Below are 15,422 nucleotides of genomic sequence, written 5' to 3'. Positions count from 1 at the left end.
GAGGTGCTGGAGTCCGCTACAGAAAATTGGGTTTATGGCCTTGAGCCGGGAATGGTATGCAAACTGCATGTGGCTTGTGTGTCAAGGCAATGGAATCCATTGTTGATTCTCTTTACAAGAACTAAAAAGATTTCAAGAATATTAGGATGGGGTTAGTACTTAGTAGCCTGCATTTTATAGTCGAGTATTGAATTGATATTTTTTTCATGCCAAGAAGATAAAACAGAAAAAAAAAAAAAAAAGGTTTTTGTCCATTTATCCCATTTCTAGAGATTTTTTTCCCACTTACCCCATAAAGTATATATTTTTAATTCTCTCTTACCCAAAACACTCTAAGGAGGTATTCCCTAATACTCCATTAAGATTTTTTTTTTTGTTTTTATTTATTTTTAATACCATTTTACCCTCACCTTTGTAACTTAGAGAAAGAGAGAGAGAGAGAGAGAGAAAATGGAAGAGAGAGAAACCATAGGGGACTTCGCCGGAGCCCGGCCGCCGACCGCCGGAATCCGGCGAAAGTATCCGGCCAACTTTCGCCGGATTCCGGTCACCGGCCACCGGACTTTTATGAAAACCTCACCGGAAAGGTTTGTTACCCCCAATAGACATCTATTGCCCCCAATAGAGGGGCAATAGACCTCTATTGCTCCCCAATAGACTTCTATTGCCCCAATAGACTTCTATTGCCTCAATAGACGTTTATTGCCCCCCAATAGACGTCTATTGCCCCCTAATAGAACTTTAGGTCATCGGAATGAGAACTAATATTCCTAAATTTAGACAAACAAAACTTTGATTAAAGAAAAAAAAAAAGATTATATCAATTCAAAACGTCTATTACCCCCCAATAGACGTCTATTGCCCCCAAATAAAACATTTTTTTTTCTTTTTTCTTTGATTATGGGCGTTTTCCCCCATGTTATCTATTAAAAAAAAAAAAACGTTGTCCAAAAAAAAAAAGGACGTCATCCAAAAAAGAAGAAGGAAGAAGCGGTCGATCTCAGATAGAAAAAAAAAATTGCAGAGGGAATCAGTCTTCAGGAGCTACGTCTTCGTCTCCGGCAAAGAATCAACGGAAGGTCCAGATTCGGAGCTTTCTGGAGGAGAGTTCGAGTTCCGGCTGGAAGATCCGATCGCCATGCTTCCGCCGACGAGCTCTGAACGCAGCAAAGCTGGGATCGTCTTCTGATCCAATCGGGGTCGGCACTCAGTGAAGGTCCGGCGGGGTCTGGGAGCACTGAAGGTCCGGCGGTGGTGGGCTTTTAATTTCAGAGCCGCCATGGCGCAGAGAGAGAGAGAGAGGTCAGTACGTAGCAGAGAGAGAGAGCGAGAGAGAGAGAGGTCGGTGTACCTGTGTACAGGATGAGAGATAGTGGCATGATGTAATATATTAATTAAATTGAGGGTAAAATTGCCATTTCAATTTAAATTGGGTTAGTGGGAACAAAAATCTGTTGCTGGGGTAAGTGGGATAAATTTGGTCTATTTTGGTGCTTTGGGTCAAGAACCCAAAAAAAAAAAGAGGAAGTGAAATTTTCTCTGTTTTTTTTTTTTTCAATACAAAAAAAAAAGTGAAACTTTGTATTTTGGTTTTAGGGTTAGTCATGTCATTTCATATTATAAAAAGGTTAGATTTCAATTTTTTTTAAAGAGGTTAATAATCAATTTAATGCTTGAAAAAAAGTTATTTTTCAAAAAAAAAAAAAGTTATTTTTCTAATTTTTTGTTTTTTTTTTTATCATATCAATAACTATTTTTGTGAGTCAAATTCATGACTTCCCACTTATAGAATGAAGACTTATACCACCAGATCAAATTGTATTGAGCTTAAAAATTAAGTTTCTAAATATTACACCCCCAAATTTACAAACCACACCCCATTTTATTTTTTTAATAATATTTCTTATCTCTCTTTTGCCACTTCCTAAAACACCCTCCCCCTCTCTCTTCCAGACCACCACCAAGGTCCCCGTTCTTCTTCCCACTGCCGGCCAAGTCCTCCACATCCACTGCAGGAACCGCCGTCAAGGTCGCCGCCGCACCAAAATCGAAGGCGAAGGCGAAGCCCAAAGCAGACGCCGATGCGGTCAAGCCCAAGAGAAACGTCAACAGGAACGCTGGCATTCTGAAGCCGATCTTCTCGATCTTCACCAAGGACTCCGTCGCTACCGCTATTATCAACCTCCACCCCCTCACAACAACCGCTCATTGACCGTGGAAACCATACATGGACAACCCATATGAGCCCATCACCACTCTTTGCATCAATTTCCAAAACCCATTTTGCTCTTGCATTCTTGCTCTCTTAACATAGCTCCATGGCTTCGTCAATCTCAATCGCTCTCAGAAGGGCCTCATCCCCAAGCCTCTTCTCCAAGCTCTTCAACCCTCTTCGCTCTGTTTCAGTAGCTCCCTCTGTTTCTCGCTCCTTCAACACCAACGCCCAGAGGACCAGCTACGACGACGATGACCGGAGCGTCTCCGTCGACCGCACCACCACCAGCTCTCCCTCTCGCCGCCGTGACCCTATAGGTAGTTTCTCTTTCAGTTCTTTTTTGTTTTTCTCAATCTTTAATTGAGGGTCTTTCTATATTGTTAAAACCTCAACTGGGTTTGTGTTAATATGTGAAAATCGTATTGGGTTTCTTTTAATTGTGTGAAAGCTTCACTGGGCTTGTGTTAATTTTATGAAATCTCAACAGGGTTTCTGTTTATTATGTGAACCCTCATATGGGTTCTTGTTAATTATGTGAAACCTCATTTGGGTTCTTGTTAATTATGCAATTCTCAATTGGGTTTATGTGATTGCAGATGTGTTTGATCCATTTTACGATGAGTCTCGGAGTCTTGCAAGAAGTCTGAACCAGGTGCCAAGAAGTCTGAGCCAGGTCCTTAACTTGATGGACCAATTCATGGACAACCCATACATGGCTGCGTCTCGAGGAGTCGGTGAAGCTGGATCAAGAAGAGGGTGGGACGTGAAAGAAAACGACGACGCATTGCTGCTGAGGAGGGACATGCCAGGGCTGGACAAGGGGGGACGTGAAGGTGTCAGTGGAGCAGAACACACTGACTGTGAGAGGAGAAGGAAAGGACCCTGAGGATGAAGAAGAAGGAGGGAGGAGATTCTCTAGCCGATTGGATCTGCCTCCTAACCTTTATGTGCTCGATTCGATCAAGGCTGAAATGAAGAATGGGGTTCTCAAGGTGGTGGTTCCTAAGGTGAAAGAGGAGGAGAAGAAGAATGTGTATGAGGTGAAGATTGATTAGAGAGATGGTTGGGTTGGTCTTGTGAATTACTGAGGTGTTTGAACATATTGAGTCCTTTACGAGTTGTAGCTTTTGTTTTCGTGGTTTGGTCTAGGATTGTAAGCTCTGCTTTTCAATGAATAATCAGTGGTAAGCAGATTGTAACTTGAGCCAAATGCAGATACTAGTTTTCTGACGATTTTCATGTACGTAAGTGTAAATCCATCTATCATTTCTCCAAGTTCATCTTAGAGAGAGAGAGAGAGAGAGAGAGAGAGAGAGGACCTTGGTGGTGGTCTGGAAGAGAGAGAGGGGAGAGGGTGTTTTAGGAAGTGGCAAAAGAGATGATAAGAAATATTATTAAAAAAATAAAATGGGGTGTGGTTTGTAAATTTGGGGGTGCAAATTTCACCCCCCAAAAAAAAATCAAAGAAATAAAGCAACGAAACAAAATTTGAAATTTTACCAAGTTGAGTTCATAACAATAAAAGAAGTTTGAACTATATGCAAGAGAGTGGTGACCTCATAATAGATTTGCATCAGATTGAATTAGAATATAACACTACAATGCTAATTCAACTTCGACTTGTACAACGGGACTTTGAGTTTTAGATTAGGTCCTGAACAAACAAATGCCTTCCAGCGCTCTTCTGATTGAAACTGAAATTTTAATAACGAATTAGTTTGTTTCCTATCCCCGTTCCTAGATCGATGTTTAATATAATGATCTTAAATGGTTTTTGAATAGTTGGGTTGTTAGTAGTTGCATAAGCTTGTGGCGATGGTAGCCTCGTTAGTGCTAAGATTTATGTCTTGTAGAATGATTTTGGAAATCAAAATTGAGAGGAAATTTTATAGTAAAGAAAAATTTTGCAGTAGCGTGAAATACTCAAAAGCAATTACATGGAAAGTGTTTAGTTACTATGACTTCCTCTCGGAGCATAATTAAAATTGAAAAATTGTCATTTAGAATTTTTTTTTGAAAAGAAAATTGTCATTTAGAATAAAAGTCCAAAAATTTGAACTCACTCTCCTAAAACTCTAAACTCTCCCAATAATTTAAAAGGTGAATATAATTGTCCATCTATATATGGATCACAGGTGTTGGGTCATGTTTGCGTTTATTTTAGGGCTAATTCATTTTACCTTCCTCACGTTTACATCTTAAATCAATTGTGTGTAGGGATGGCAATGGGGCGGGTTGGGGATGGGGATCACAATATCATCCCCATCCCCGGGGTCATTCTCTACCCCATCGCAAATGCCTTCCAGCGCTCTTCTGATTGAAACTGAAATTTTAATAACGAATTAGTTTGTTTCCTATCCCCGTTCCTAGATCGATGTTTAATATAATGATCTTAAATGGTTTTTGAATAGTTGGGTTGTTAGTAGTTGCATAAGCTTGTGGCGATGGTAGCCTCGTTAGTGCTAAGATTTATGTCTTGTAGAATGATTTTGGAAATCAAAATTGAGAGGAAATTTTATAGTAAAGAAAAATTTTGCAGTAGCGTGAAATACTCAAAAGCAATTACATGGAAAGTGTTTAGTTACTATGACTTCCTCTCGGAGCATAATTAAAATTGAAAAATTGTCATTTAGAATTTTTTTTTGAAAAGAAAATTGTCATTTAGAATAAAAGTCCAAAAATTTGAACTCACTCTCCTAAAACTCTAAACTCTCCCAATAATTTAAAAGGTGAATATAATTGTCCATCTATATATGGATCACAGGTGTTGGGTCATGTTTTCGTTTATTTTAGGGCTAATTCATTTTACCTTCCTCACGTTTACATCTTAAATCAATTGTGTGTAGGGATGGCAATGGGGCGGGTTGGGGATGGGGATCACAATATCATCCCCATCCCCGGGGTCATTCTCTACCCCATCCCCTCTCCAATCCCCAATAAAAATATATTGGGGATTCCCCGACCCCGTCCCCACTGGGGACTAAGCCTCCAAACTTGCCCCAAATCCCCAATAAGAATTTAATAAATAAAATAATTTTTTCTCATATTACATTTTTTAAAATCAAAATCTACAACAAATAAATTTAAAACATGATTAAATTCATAAATCATAATTAAGTGAGTGCAAAAGTCAAAACATCATTAAAGTAAAAATGTAGCCATTAAAGTAAAGTAGTAAATATATATATTTGTGATTTATATTACAAAAAAATAAATTAAAATATATATAAGTTAAATATATGTATATATTATTGGGGTAGGTTTGGGGATGGGGATCACAATACCATCCCCGCCCCATCCCCAATCTTAGATAGCGGGGATTGGAGATCCCCATCCCCATTCCTCATTTGTCCCCGAATTCACCCCCCATTAGGGGCGGGTATCCAATGGAGCTCCGCCCCGCTGGGGATTTTTGCCATCCCTAATTGTGTGTACCCCCTACATTTATAATTTTATCACACGCATCCATGTATTCTAAAATTTAATCAATCATGTCCAATCATTAGTTTTTCCGTTAATTATTTTATAAATTAAAAATGTGGCTCTAATGAGTCTCTTGTAGGATGAAGATTCACTAAAGTGTGGGATGCAAAATTAAATCGTAAGAGAAGTATGAAATTTGCCCAAAAAAAAAAGAAAAAAAAAAAAGAAACCTCCCGCATTCTCTTTGTAACCTCAACTCCACGGGTGCATGGATAGTTCTAGCATATTTAATATCTTCTAATTCTGAGTTCACTGTTCATCGGCTTAGTAACAGTGCCGGCTCGAGCCGAGCTGACGTTGTCAAATGACTGTTTTGCCCTTCGTTTCAGCCCTAGGGATAAAAGCCTTCTTTAGCCTCCGCCTGATCTCCTTTCGTTTCTTTGCTTTCCTCTCTCTCTCTCTCTTCGTTCTTGCCTGGGCTTTGCGCATCTGGAGGTATGAAGTTGTTGGGTGATGAGTTCTGCATGTCGTATTTCTGTCCATTTCTCTTCGATTCAGAACTTATTTGTTGGGTTTTTGTGACAGATTTTTGGGTGTGTGACTGATTTAGGCGAGGAGAAGGAGGGTGATTGTATGGGAAATGGGAGAGGAATTTGCAGCGAAAGAGAGTGGTAAAATTTCCTAGACACTGAGGGGCGGGTGCGAAAATTTCTGATTGTGAAGGTTTGTTTTTTATGGCTTTAGTTATCAGTTCAAATCTCTTATGTGTTTCAGTTCGATTAGGACGGTGATGAAGTTATTTGGTTTCTTTTCGCAGTAAGCTATTGGATTTGATTCTGCATGTTGGATCTCTGCAATCTACTAATTGATTTGGGGCAGGAGAGGCAGAGTGATTGTGGAGGAAATGGAAGAAGAATTGACCTGCATCATATTTTTTTGTGGATAGAGATATTCTTTGGAGGCTCTACAAAGAATACGACTTTGGGTGAGATTTTATTATTGTTATGATTTTTTTTTTTTGGTTTTTGTCGGAAAGTTTATATGGGTTTGTTATTGATTGGCATTGATTGTTTTGATGGGTTTATTTCGATTTGTTCATAATCTTGAGATTTTGAGGTTTAATTATGGATCTAAGGTTTATAAAGTTTTTTTTATTTGTACTTGAAGTTTTGTTATTTGTCAAACAGAGAGGACAGGAATCTTTCTTACTTGAAAGAAGGAGAAGGAAGAAGAGAGGAGCTTTTCTTTGCTTGAAAGAAACGAAGTGGAAGGTATTGGATCTGATTTGTTGGTTTTTTTTTTTGCTTTTTTTTGTTTTGTTTGTAATCTGAGATTCTGTGGAAGGTATTCTTCCAATGTTTTTATTTTTATTTTTATTTTTTCACATTGATGTAAACTTTAGGCACTTGGTTTCTATCGATGTATAGTTTAGTTCATAGATTGTTTTCAGTTCTTCAAATTTATACTTTCTCAATTTTTCAAGCAAAGTTTTAGATTATAAACGTTGAGCATTTACAATGCTTTTCTGGTGTTCTTGATTGTTAGGTTTTTATTATACGCTTCTCAGTTTATGTCATTTATACTTAACAGAACAAGAAGAAAGAAAGAAGGTGAGGGAAGTGGGGATTTTGAAGAAGAATCCCGAGATCTTGGAGGAGCAGATTCATAAGTTGAATAAGCAAAGTAAGTTTACCTAAAACTTTCAAGTTGAATAAGTCTACTTTCATCTGTCTCAAACCTAGAGGTCTGTTAATAGAGTGGTCATAAATACTTATAAATCCAGTATTTTGGATATCTAAAAACTATAGAAAAACTGAAAGTGATGCTCATCTAAAAACTACACTTGCTGAAACAGAGTGTAAGCTGTGTTTGTTTTATTCATCAGCTTATATTTTTACTTCTATGAGTTACAGGTTTCATTCTGTCACTTCATGTAGCCAACAATTGACATAAACTTTGTGTTCTACTAACGGCTAACTCAGACAAATTTAGGTAGTGTTTTAAAATGCTTTAAACCATGTAGCCAACATTCTGTCACTTGCTGAAACAGAGTGTAAGCTGTGTTTGTTTTATTCATCAGCTTATATTTTTACTTCTATGAGTTACAGGTTTCATTCTGTCACTTCATGTAGCCAACAATTGACATAAACTTTGTGTTCTACTAACGGCTAACTCAGACAAATTTAGGTAGTGTTTTAAAATGCTTTAAACCATGTAGCCAACATTCTGTCACTTGCTGAAACAGAGTGTAAGCTGTGTTTGTTTTATTCATCAGCTTATATTTTTACTTCTATGAGTTACAGGTTTCATTCTGTCACTTCATGTAGCCAACAATTGACATAAACTTTGTGTTCTACTAACGGCTAACTCAGACAAATTTAGGTAGTGTTTTAAAATGCTTTAAACCAAATAGAGGAGCAGCGCTCTAGAATAATATCAATGAGTTTCCAAAGTTGTTTGAGTTCTTATTTCCTATTTGTGCTACTTTTGCTGTTCTTGGAACCAAAATAGAGCATATGAGTTGTGAATTAATATCTCTAATTTAGTATTTCGTATTTTGCATTGCAGTATATTGAATCAGTATCACACAGAGCATGTCAATTCTATTCCAAGCTTTTGCTTTAGTTCTGTAGCTTATATCTCATTTTGCTCTTCATTTTGAATACAGTAATGGCAGCAAAAACTGGAAAGACAAAGATTATGAGACTTCTACGAGATGATAATACAGAAGATCAAGATACTCAAAGACAGGCAGAGAGAATTGATATGGACACACATTCTCAGATTATATCAAGAAAGTGGAAACAAGGTAAGTAACAACGTATTAGTAAGAAATTTGAGTTTTTATGGATTGGGAGAAAAGAAATTGCAGACTACATTATTTTATTTAATAACTATGGCTTTGAAATTTTGTGAGTTAAAAATTTCTTTAGTTGTTGCAATACCTTCACCCTCCAAATTTAGAATTTGGTTGATATGAATTTTAGTCATGACAGTGTTCGTAGTGTTAAAATTTGGTTAATTTTGCGTCTCAATTGTAAAGTTGTCAATACAGAGGCATAGATAAATATGCATCTGCTAATATTCATTTGAAGATCGGTGTTTTGATTGTTCTTGCTTTTTGTTGAGCTGTCAAATTAACTACTTACACTGCATTTCATCCTTCATTCTATATTTATTTCTTTACCAGAGTTCATGCATTAATATGTTTACATTCCATTTGATATTATTATATTGTGTTTGATTAACCAATTAAGTTTTGTTACATAATGAAGCTTAACTTTTTAATTAAGACATCATAGTAATAATGGTAGTTGATTTTTTTTTTTCAATTAGGAATTGAATGAAAATAGAGTTGATCATCATCTTCCTTAGTTCATAGTTGAAAGAATAGAATATGAGTTTCCCAGAGTGTGTCAGAGATATTCCTTTTCCACAATGTTTTATAAGTGTTTTCATTTTTTTTTTTCCTATTATTGACTAATGATCAAAGTTTTATTATTGTTTCTGATATATACACAGGTTGTCAAAGAAAATCAAGAAGGTTGAAAGAAGGTAACTCTATGTTTTCAAGTTTATAATGATGATGCAAATGAGTAATTTTTGTGAAATCTGTTTTCTATTTATAGATTTAAAATAATTAATATTATTCAAATTGTATTTACAGCATCTCAGCCTATGTTGATCGAACAGAACCAAAGTTTGTGCAGCAGTGATCAAAATGTCAATATATTTGGCTACTGTGACAGACAAATTACAAATGATCAAGGACATTCTGCCATGATTGTAAATGAGGCTCTGTTTCCTCATCAAAATTCAAATATTGACAATACAACTTCGATGGGTAAGTACAATGATATTGAATTGTTCTTGATAATTGTCGTTTTGTTCCATTTGTACAAATTGGTGAAATTAGAAACACCTTTTTAGTGAGATTTGTGTCTTCTCTTTTAGTTTGTGTTACTGATTTTCTGCTTTTGTCTTCAGTTTTCCAATATACAATTAGTTAGTTTCCTGTTTTATATATATATATATATATATATATGTTTTTTCGTTATGAATATGCAGGTTAGTTAAAATGTTATAAGTAAGCATTGAAATTGTGTAGCAAGTTTTCTTCCTATTATTGACTAATGATCAAAGTTTTGCTATTGTTTCTGATATATACACAGGTTGTCAAAGAAAATCAAGAAGGTTGAAAGAAGGTAACTCTATATTTTCAGGTTTATAATGATGATGCAATTGAGTAATTTTTGTGAAATCTGTTTTCTATTTATAGATTTAAAATAATTAATATTATTCAAATTGTATTTACAGCATCTCAGCCTATGTTGATCGAACATAACCAAAGTTTGTGCAGCAGTGATCAAAATGTCAATATATTTGACTACCGTGACAGACAAATTACAAATGATCAAGGACATTCTGCCATGATTGTAAATGAGGCTCTGTTTCCTCATCAAAATTCAAATACCTGCGACTATGAATTCAAATATAAACTGAGGGTGAAGACCTGCGAGTCTGTCTAGACCGCAGCATGCAAATACCTCTTCCATGGTAAAATTCAAATTTCTAATATCCACTTTTTTGTTAACCATTCATGAAAATGTATACTATTGCAGTAAAGTGACAATAAAATAGATATGTTATTCTACTTACTTTATCCATTTGCTTTACCACTTGATGAATGAAAGTTGAAACCAACCTCAACAATTACACCTACTAGCACGAAAATGATTTCTTGCACCAAATTCATTTCTTAATCTACTAGAATTAGATATAGAAGAATTGGATTATTTGGTTTTTAAGATTATTGGTCTCAATAACCTTTTTCATTTTTCCCAAATTTTTATGGAAATGTTGGGTCTTTAGCTTCATTTTGATATTGGATTTTGCTATTACTATGTTTGTTTCACTTTCTGCAATCAAGTTCATGTTTTTCCTGCTAAGGTTTGCAATTCTCACCAGTATATATATTATAGGTTGGCATCAAGTTTGGTGATATATCATGGTTTGACATGCACTTATTCTCCTTCCTTCCAATTTTTACATTTGCACCAACTCTTACACTAACCTTTAACTTCTTAAATCACTGGTATGGAGCATGATTCTATATTAATGGTAATGTTAGCTCCTGATATGGAGCATCAATCTAAATATTTTTGAGAAGCTGTTTTAACAGCAGTTGTTTTATATATATCTTCAGCTGTAGGAATGAAGAAAACACAATGCAAACATAAAGCTGCTCCCAAAATTAGTAACCAAATATATTCCTTACTAATAATGATGCATACTTTTACAGTTATAGAGTCTATGCCACCATTGAAGATCCAAACAGTGAAGCCACAGTCAAGCTTAGAGGAAAACCAGCTGAACAATTGTTTGGAATAACTTGCAGAGACCTCATAGATAGACAAGTACCCTTATGGTCCACAGGAAACATTGCCACAGGAAATATTGCAAACAAAAGGGCAAATTCACATTTTCCAAATCCAAAACAATGAAGCAAATGACTTCATAGTGAAAGGTATCTTTCCAAGCACAAAGAATCAACCAAGTGCCAGCACACCAGCTCATCCACTGTATGACAAAAAAAGATCTGTCGAGAAAGGAAGAAGACAACTATTTGCTACCAATCCAGACAAAAGACCCCGCAGGTAACAACTACATGCTTGCACGTCATTTTATTTGTTTACCTATCACTTCTTTAACTTCTTCTATAACTTATTACTTTTACAATAACAGGGAAGGAAGCACTTGTAATACCCTGGAAAATCCAAATTAAATTCCGTGGATTTTTAGAAATGATTTCACGATAGTAGGAGCGAGTACGAAGCTTGGAGAAGTTGTGGAATTAGTTCGAACGGTTTTATTTTCGAAAACGAACGTTTTTAGGGGGTCAACAAAGTTGACTTTTTATACGTTCAAAATTTGGGAAAACTTCCTTCATGAAAGTTGTAGAGCTCGTCGATACGAGTTCGTGGACATGTAGAACGCAATATTCGGAGTTCGTATGATTAAGTTATGAATATTTGAAAATTGGGAATTTTCTATAAATAGGAAAAATATCTGATTTTTCATTTAAGGACGAAACATTTTCATTTTTGCTGAACAGTCCCCCAGCTCTCTCCGTTCTCTCTCTTCTTTCGACCGTCAGACCCAACGGGTCTTAGCCGACCCGACCCGGATTTTCCTTCCTCCTCCGGCGTCCTCCGGCCACGACCCGGACACCATGGTGATCGCCGCTCCAAGCCCGGCCTCCCTCCGGTGTCGCCTTGCCCCGCCGCTGCCCCCAGATGGAGATCGAAGAAGCCAGCCAAGAGGAATCCGACCCGACCGGAATTCCATTTTTCCGGCGTTGCATGGGCCGATCGTTCCCATTTTCGTGATCTCCTCCTCCCCCTGATCATCCCCATATAGGCCTTGCTTGACGATTTGGAGTGTGGAGTGAAAGATCACGAGTTGAAGATTTCGACGTCCCTGATTCAATCTGGAATCTGATCAGACGCACGAGATTAATCCAACTTCAACGCTTGATCTAGGACGATCTAGGCCGAACCAGGCTTAGCTCCAGGTATGAAAGTCGACCACCCTTTCATTTTGAACCAGTTTGTAGTTGGTCACTTTGCCATCTGAGGTGGTTGACTGGCGTTGACCGCCGCGTTGACCGCCCACTGACCACCGCTTGTGGCGGCGCATCAGACCATATTTCGAGTTTTCATTATCTAGGCGATGATCTATGCATCCATACGAGCGTTTTGATATATAACATGGTCATGTTAGAAAAAGTTGATAAATAGTGGATTTTCGTTTTGACGTTACTATTTAACGTTTTTACGTTTATCTTCGGTTTACGATCTGTGAAGATCTGACCATCGGTTTTGCTTCAATTTTGGATATGTTGATCGTATGACTGTCCCGGTGACTTTGTGAGGTCACCGGCGAAGATCCGACCGTTGGATCTTCGTATAATTGAGAAATAGTGATTCGGAAGGCGATTCGTGAGAATCTGACCGTCGGATTTTCATATAATTTTATGGAGATGTTTGTTAGAGTGATTCAAGAAGATCTGAGTCTTCGTGATAATTTTGGAGGATGATCCTAAAGGCGATCCGTGAGGATCCGACCGTTGGATCATCATTAAATTCAGATCCGACCGTTGGATCATCGTATAAATTCGATCTGACCGTTGGATCATCATTAAATTAGAATCCGACCGTTGGATTTCCGTATATGTGTGGGTTATGAATGATTGCTAAGTTAAGATCGTATCTGACTAGGTGATTGACGGTTTGAGTTGGTGGACGATTGTGGATCGTATTTTGAGCTGAATTTAAGACGCAGCGGATTATCGAGGTGAGTAAACCTCACGTGGTTCATATTACGAACCCAATACAATTAATTGCTTATTTTGTTGCAATCATACGAACTATTGTTGGTATTACTAGACATTCCTGTGTGAATGTCTGTATATATATTATTACGTGAAATAATATGTATTGTTGGAGTTGTGTTGAGTTTATTGTTGAGAAACAATATATTGTGAGAGGTATTGAGTTTATTGTTGAGAAACAATATATTGTGAGAGGTGTCGAGTTTTATTGTTGAGGAACAATAAATTGTTGTGATCTGTGGAGATCACTAGGTCACGAGGTGACCATGGCATCTATTAGTGAATCACGCTCTCGTACCGGGCTGGTGGTTATTAATAGTATTAAATCGTAATCACGTCTGTGGCCGGACGAGTGGTTACGTTCAGTTAGAGCTCTAGTCTGTCTGCCAAATGTGGAGTGACCTTATGAGTGAAATTGAGAGTAACTCATAAGTGTCAATATATATATGGTAACCTTATGAGGGAAATTGAGAGTAACTCATAAGGGTCTATATATATATATATGAGTCTGTCTACCAAATGTTGGGAAATCTTATGAGCGAATTTGAGAGTAACTCATAAGTGTCTATATATATATATGAGAGTGAGGGATCTTATGAGCTAAATCGAGAGTAACTCATAAGTGTCTATATATATATATGAGAGTGAGTGATCTTATGAGCTAAATTGAGAGTAACTCATAAGTGTCTATATATATATATGAGAGTGATAAAGTAACGTGGGTTTGTGGTGGTTTTGTAATTTAATAAATCAACAGTTCTTTCTTGTTTACTCATACTAGCTGTCAAAAGCTTACCGGGTTTTGTGTTGTTGCAACTCCCGGTACACTATTCAAATTGTGTAGCGGGTAATCCTACAGGACGGGAGAACCAGGACGGTGATCGTGCGGTTAGAGCAATTGTTAGAGTTTTACAGCAATTGTAAGTTGTGAGGTGTGTTATGCTCATTTAGAGCTTTACAATATTGCTTGTGAGAGTGAATTGTAATAATGAACTCGAGGTTTCGAGATTTGGAGTTTGTGTACCTTGTGGTGAGATTATATTGAGAAAAAAATTCAGAACGTTTATTTAATTAAGTGGTTTAATTCATGTTTCGGATTTGAATTTATTATTCAAAATTCGGGGCGTGACAGTTTGGTATCAGAGCGTAAGGTGCATATTTGGTGATGTGTCAATACCTTCCGAGTGATGGCCCGTCTGCAGCGGATCCCCATCGTGTGCTCTTCGGTATTGGCTAAGTCATTGGGTATGCGTGAGTGTTGGGAGTTGTTTAGGCCGCTAGGTCGTTTTAGGAACGTGAATACCTTCCCTATAGTATTGACTTGGTTAATATGAATTTGTATTTGACTTATACTGTGTTTTAGGTGTTATACATGTATTAGCCAAGCATACTATACTCCTTAGGTGATGGAGATTCGAAGGGGTTGTACTTAGAACCTTACAGTTGTCTTGTAGGTTCGTATTGGAATAAGTTCAGTGGCCGCGAGTTACAATCCTTGAGGAATAGAAACCTCTTGATTCAACTCTGTTAAGTCAACGAGGATTGTTTTATGGAAATGAGGTTCTTTTGATTGTTGAAGTGTTTGGTTGAAGGCATGGTGTGGACCTATGCTCGTCTGTAATGTGGATACGAGTATTAATCGATAGTAATTTTGCCTTTTTAAGTTGGATATACTAATGTTTTTGAATAGATTCTTGACTCATGTGGAGTTGTGAGTAGTGTTGCGGTTAGGGAAGGAATTATTGTGGTTAATTCTTCCATGTGTTTGTAAGTTGTTGAGCAGAGTTTGAGGTGCGAGAACGGAGTTTGATCTTGTGTTTGAGTGATTGAGACGAACGACTATATATTTAAGTTATCTACAAGTACCTATAATCATAAGGGTTATTGAAGTGGGACTAGTAGTAATTTTAGTGATTCTAAAATTGAATCGAGTTCGAGGAACGTGTTTTATATACGTGGTTGATGTTGCGAGCATCATTTTTGATTGATATTTTGCGTTTCACAAAGACAACTGGATTGGAAATTCTCCATTTGGACACCTTGGTCTGTTGACCTGACTATGACTTGTGGACATAGTTTTATTTAAGTGAAGGAAATTGATTTTGTGAACTAGTTTTCTTAAGTTTTGGATCGTAGTATGGAGTTGGACTGAAGTGAATTTGAGGTTGTTTGTGTTTTAAGTTTAAGTAGGCGGGACACTTAAAGTTTTGAAATGGAGTTGATTTTGGTGTAATTAATTGGGAAAGTTAGAATCAGTTCTTGTGAAGGATGTTGGATGAGAGTGTGTGCCTTTGGTGATTGATCTTAGGTGATATAGTTAAACGCAATTTCGGATATTGATTTTAGTGACTTTGTTAGGTATATCCATAGTGGTTCAAGTGAATTACTATG

At 37.0% G+C, this 15,422-nt stretch overlaps 1 protein-coding gene and 1 pseudogene across 1 annotated transcript; both read left to right on the top strand.

Moving 5' to 3' along the window:
• The first annotated feature begins 1,865 nt into the window (after positions 1 to 1,865).
• LOC133743617 (heat shock 22 kDa protein, mitochondrial-like) lies at positions 1,866 to 3,456 on the top strand (annotated as a pseudogene).
• Positions 3,457 to 6,877: 3,421 nt separating this feature from the next.
• Positions 6,878 to 11,645, top strand: LOC133707328 (uncharacterized). Its single transcript, XM_062132884.1, has 9 exons — positions 6,878 to 6,909; positions 7,229 to 7,321; positions 8,307 to 8,447; positions 9,161 to 9,193; positions 9,306 to 9,482; positions 9,811 to 9,843; positions 9,956 to 10,195; positions 10,941 to 11,295; positions 11,384 to 11,645. The coding sequence occupies exons 3-7, from the start codon at positions 8,309 to 8,311 to the stop codon at positions 10,165 to 10,167; spliced, it is 594 nt and encodes a 197-aa protein (XP_061988868.1). The 5' UTR covers positions 6,878 to 6,909; positions 7,229 to 7,321; positions 8,307 to 8,308; the 3' UTR covers positions 10,168 to 10,195; positions 10,941 to 11,295; positions 11,384 to 11,645.
• Positions 11,646 to 15,422: the final 3,777 nt, after the last annotated feature.

This window comes from Rosa rugosa, chromosome 4 (genome assembly GCF_958449725.1).
Source record: "Rosa rugosa chromosome 4, drRosRugo1.1, whole genome shotgun sequence".
Taxonomy (NCBI): domain Eukaryota; kingdom Viridiplantae; phylum Streptophyta; class Magnoliopsida; order Rosales; family Rosaceae; genus Rosa; species Rosa rugosa.
Note: the sequence above shows the minus strand (reverse complement) of the source record. Positions and strands in the feature narration are given on the sequence as shown.

What these genes read in the sequence shown, in the direction of transcription:
- LOC133707328 (XM_062132884.1), top strand. Translation starts at nt 8,309, where the DNA reads ATGGCAGCAAAAACTGGAAAGACAAAGATTATGAGACTTCTACGAGAT. An exon ending in ATCAAGAAAGTGGAAACAAG is followed by an intron (nt 8,448 to 9,160) that starts GTAAGTAACAAC and finishes ATATATACACAG; the next exon opens with GTTGTCAAAGAAAATCAAGA. An exon ending in TGACAATACAACTTCGATGG is followed by an intron (nt 9,483 to 9,810) that starts GTAAGTACAATG and finishes ATATATACACAG; the next exon opens with GTTGTCAAAGAAAATCAAGA.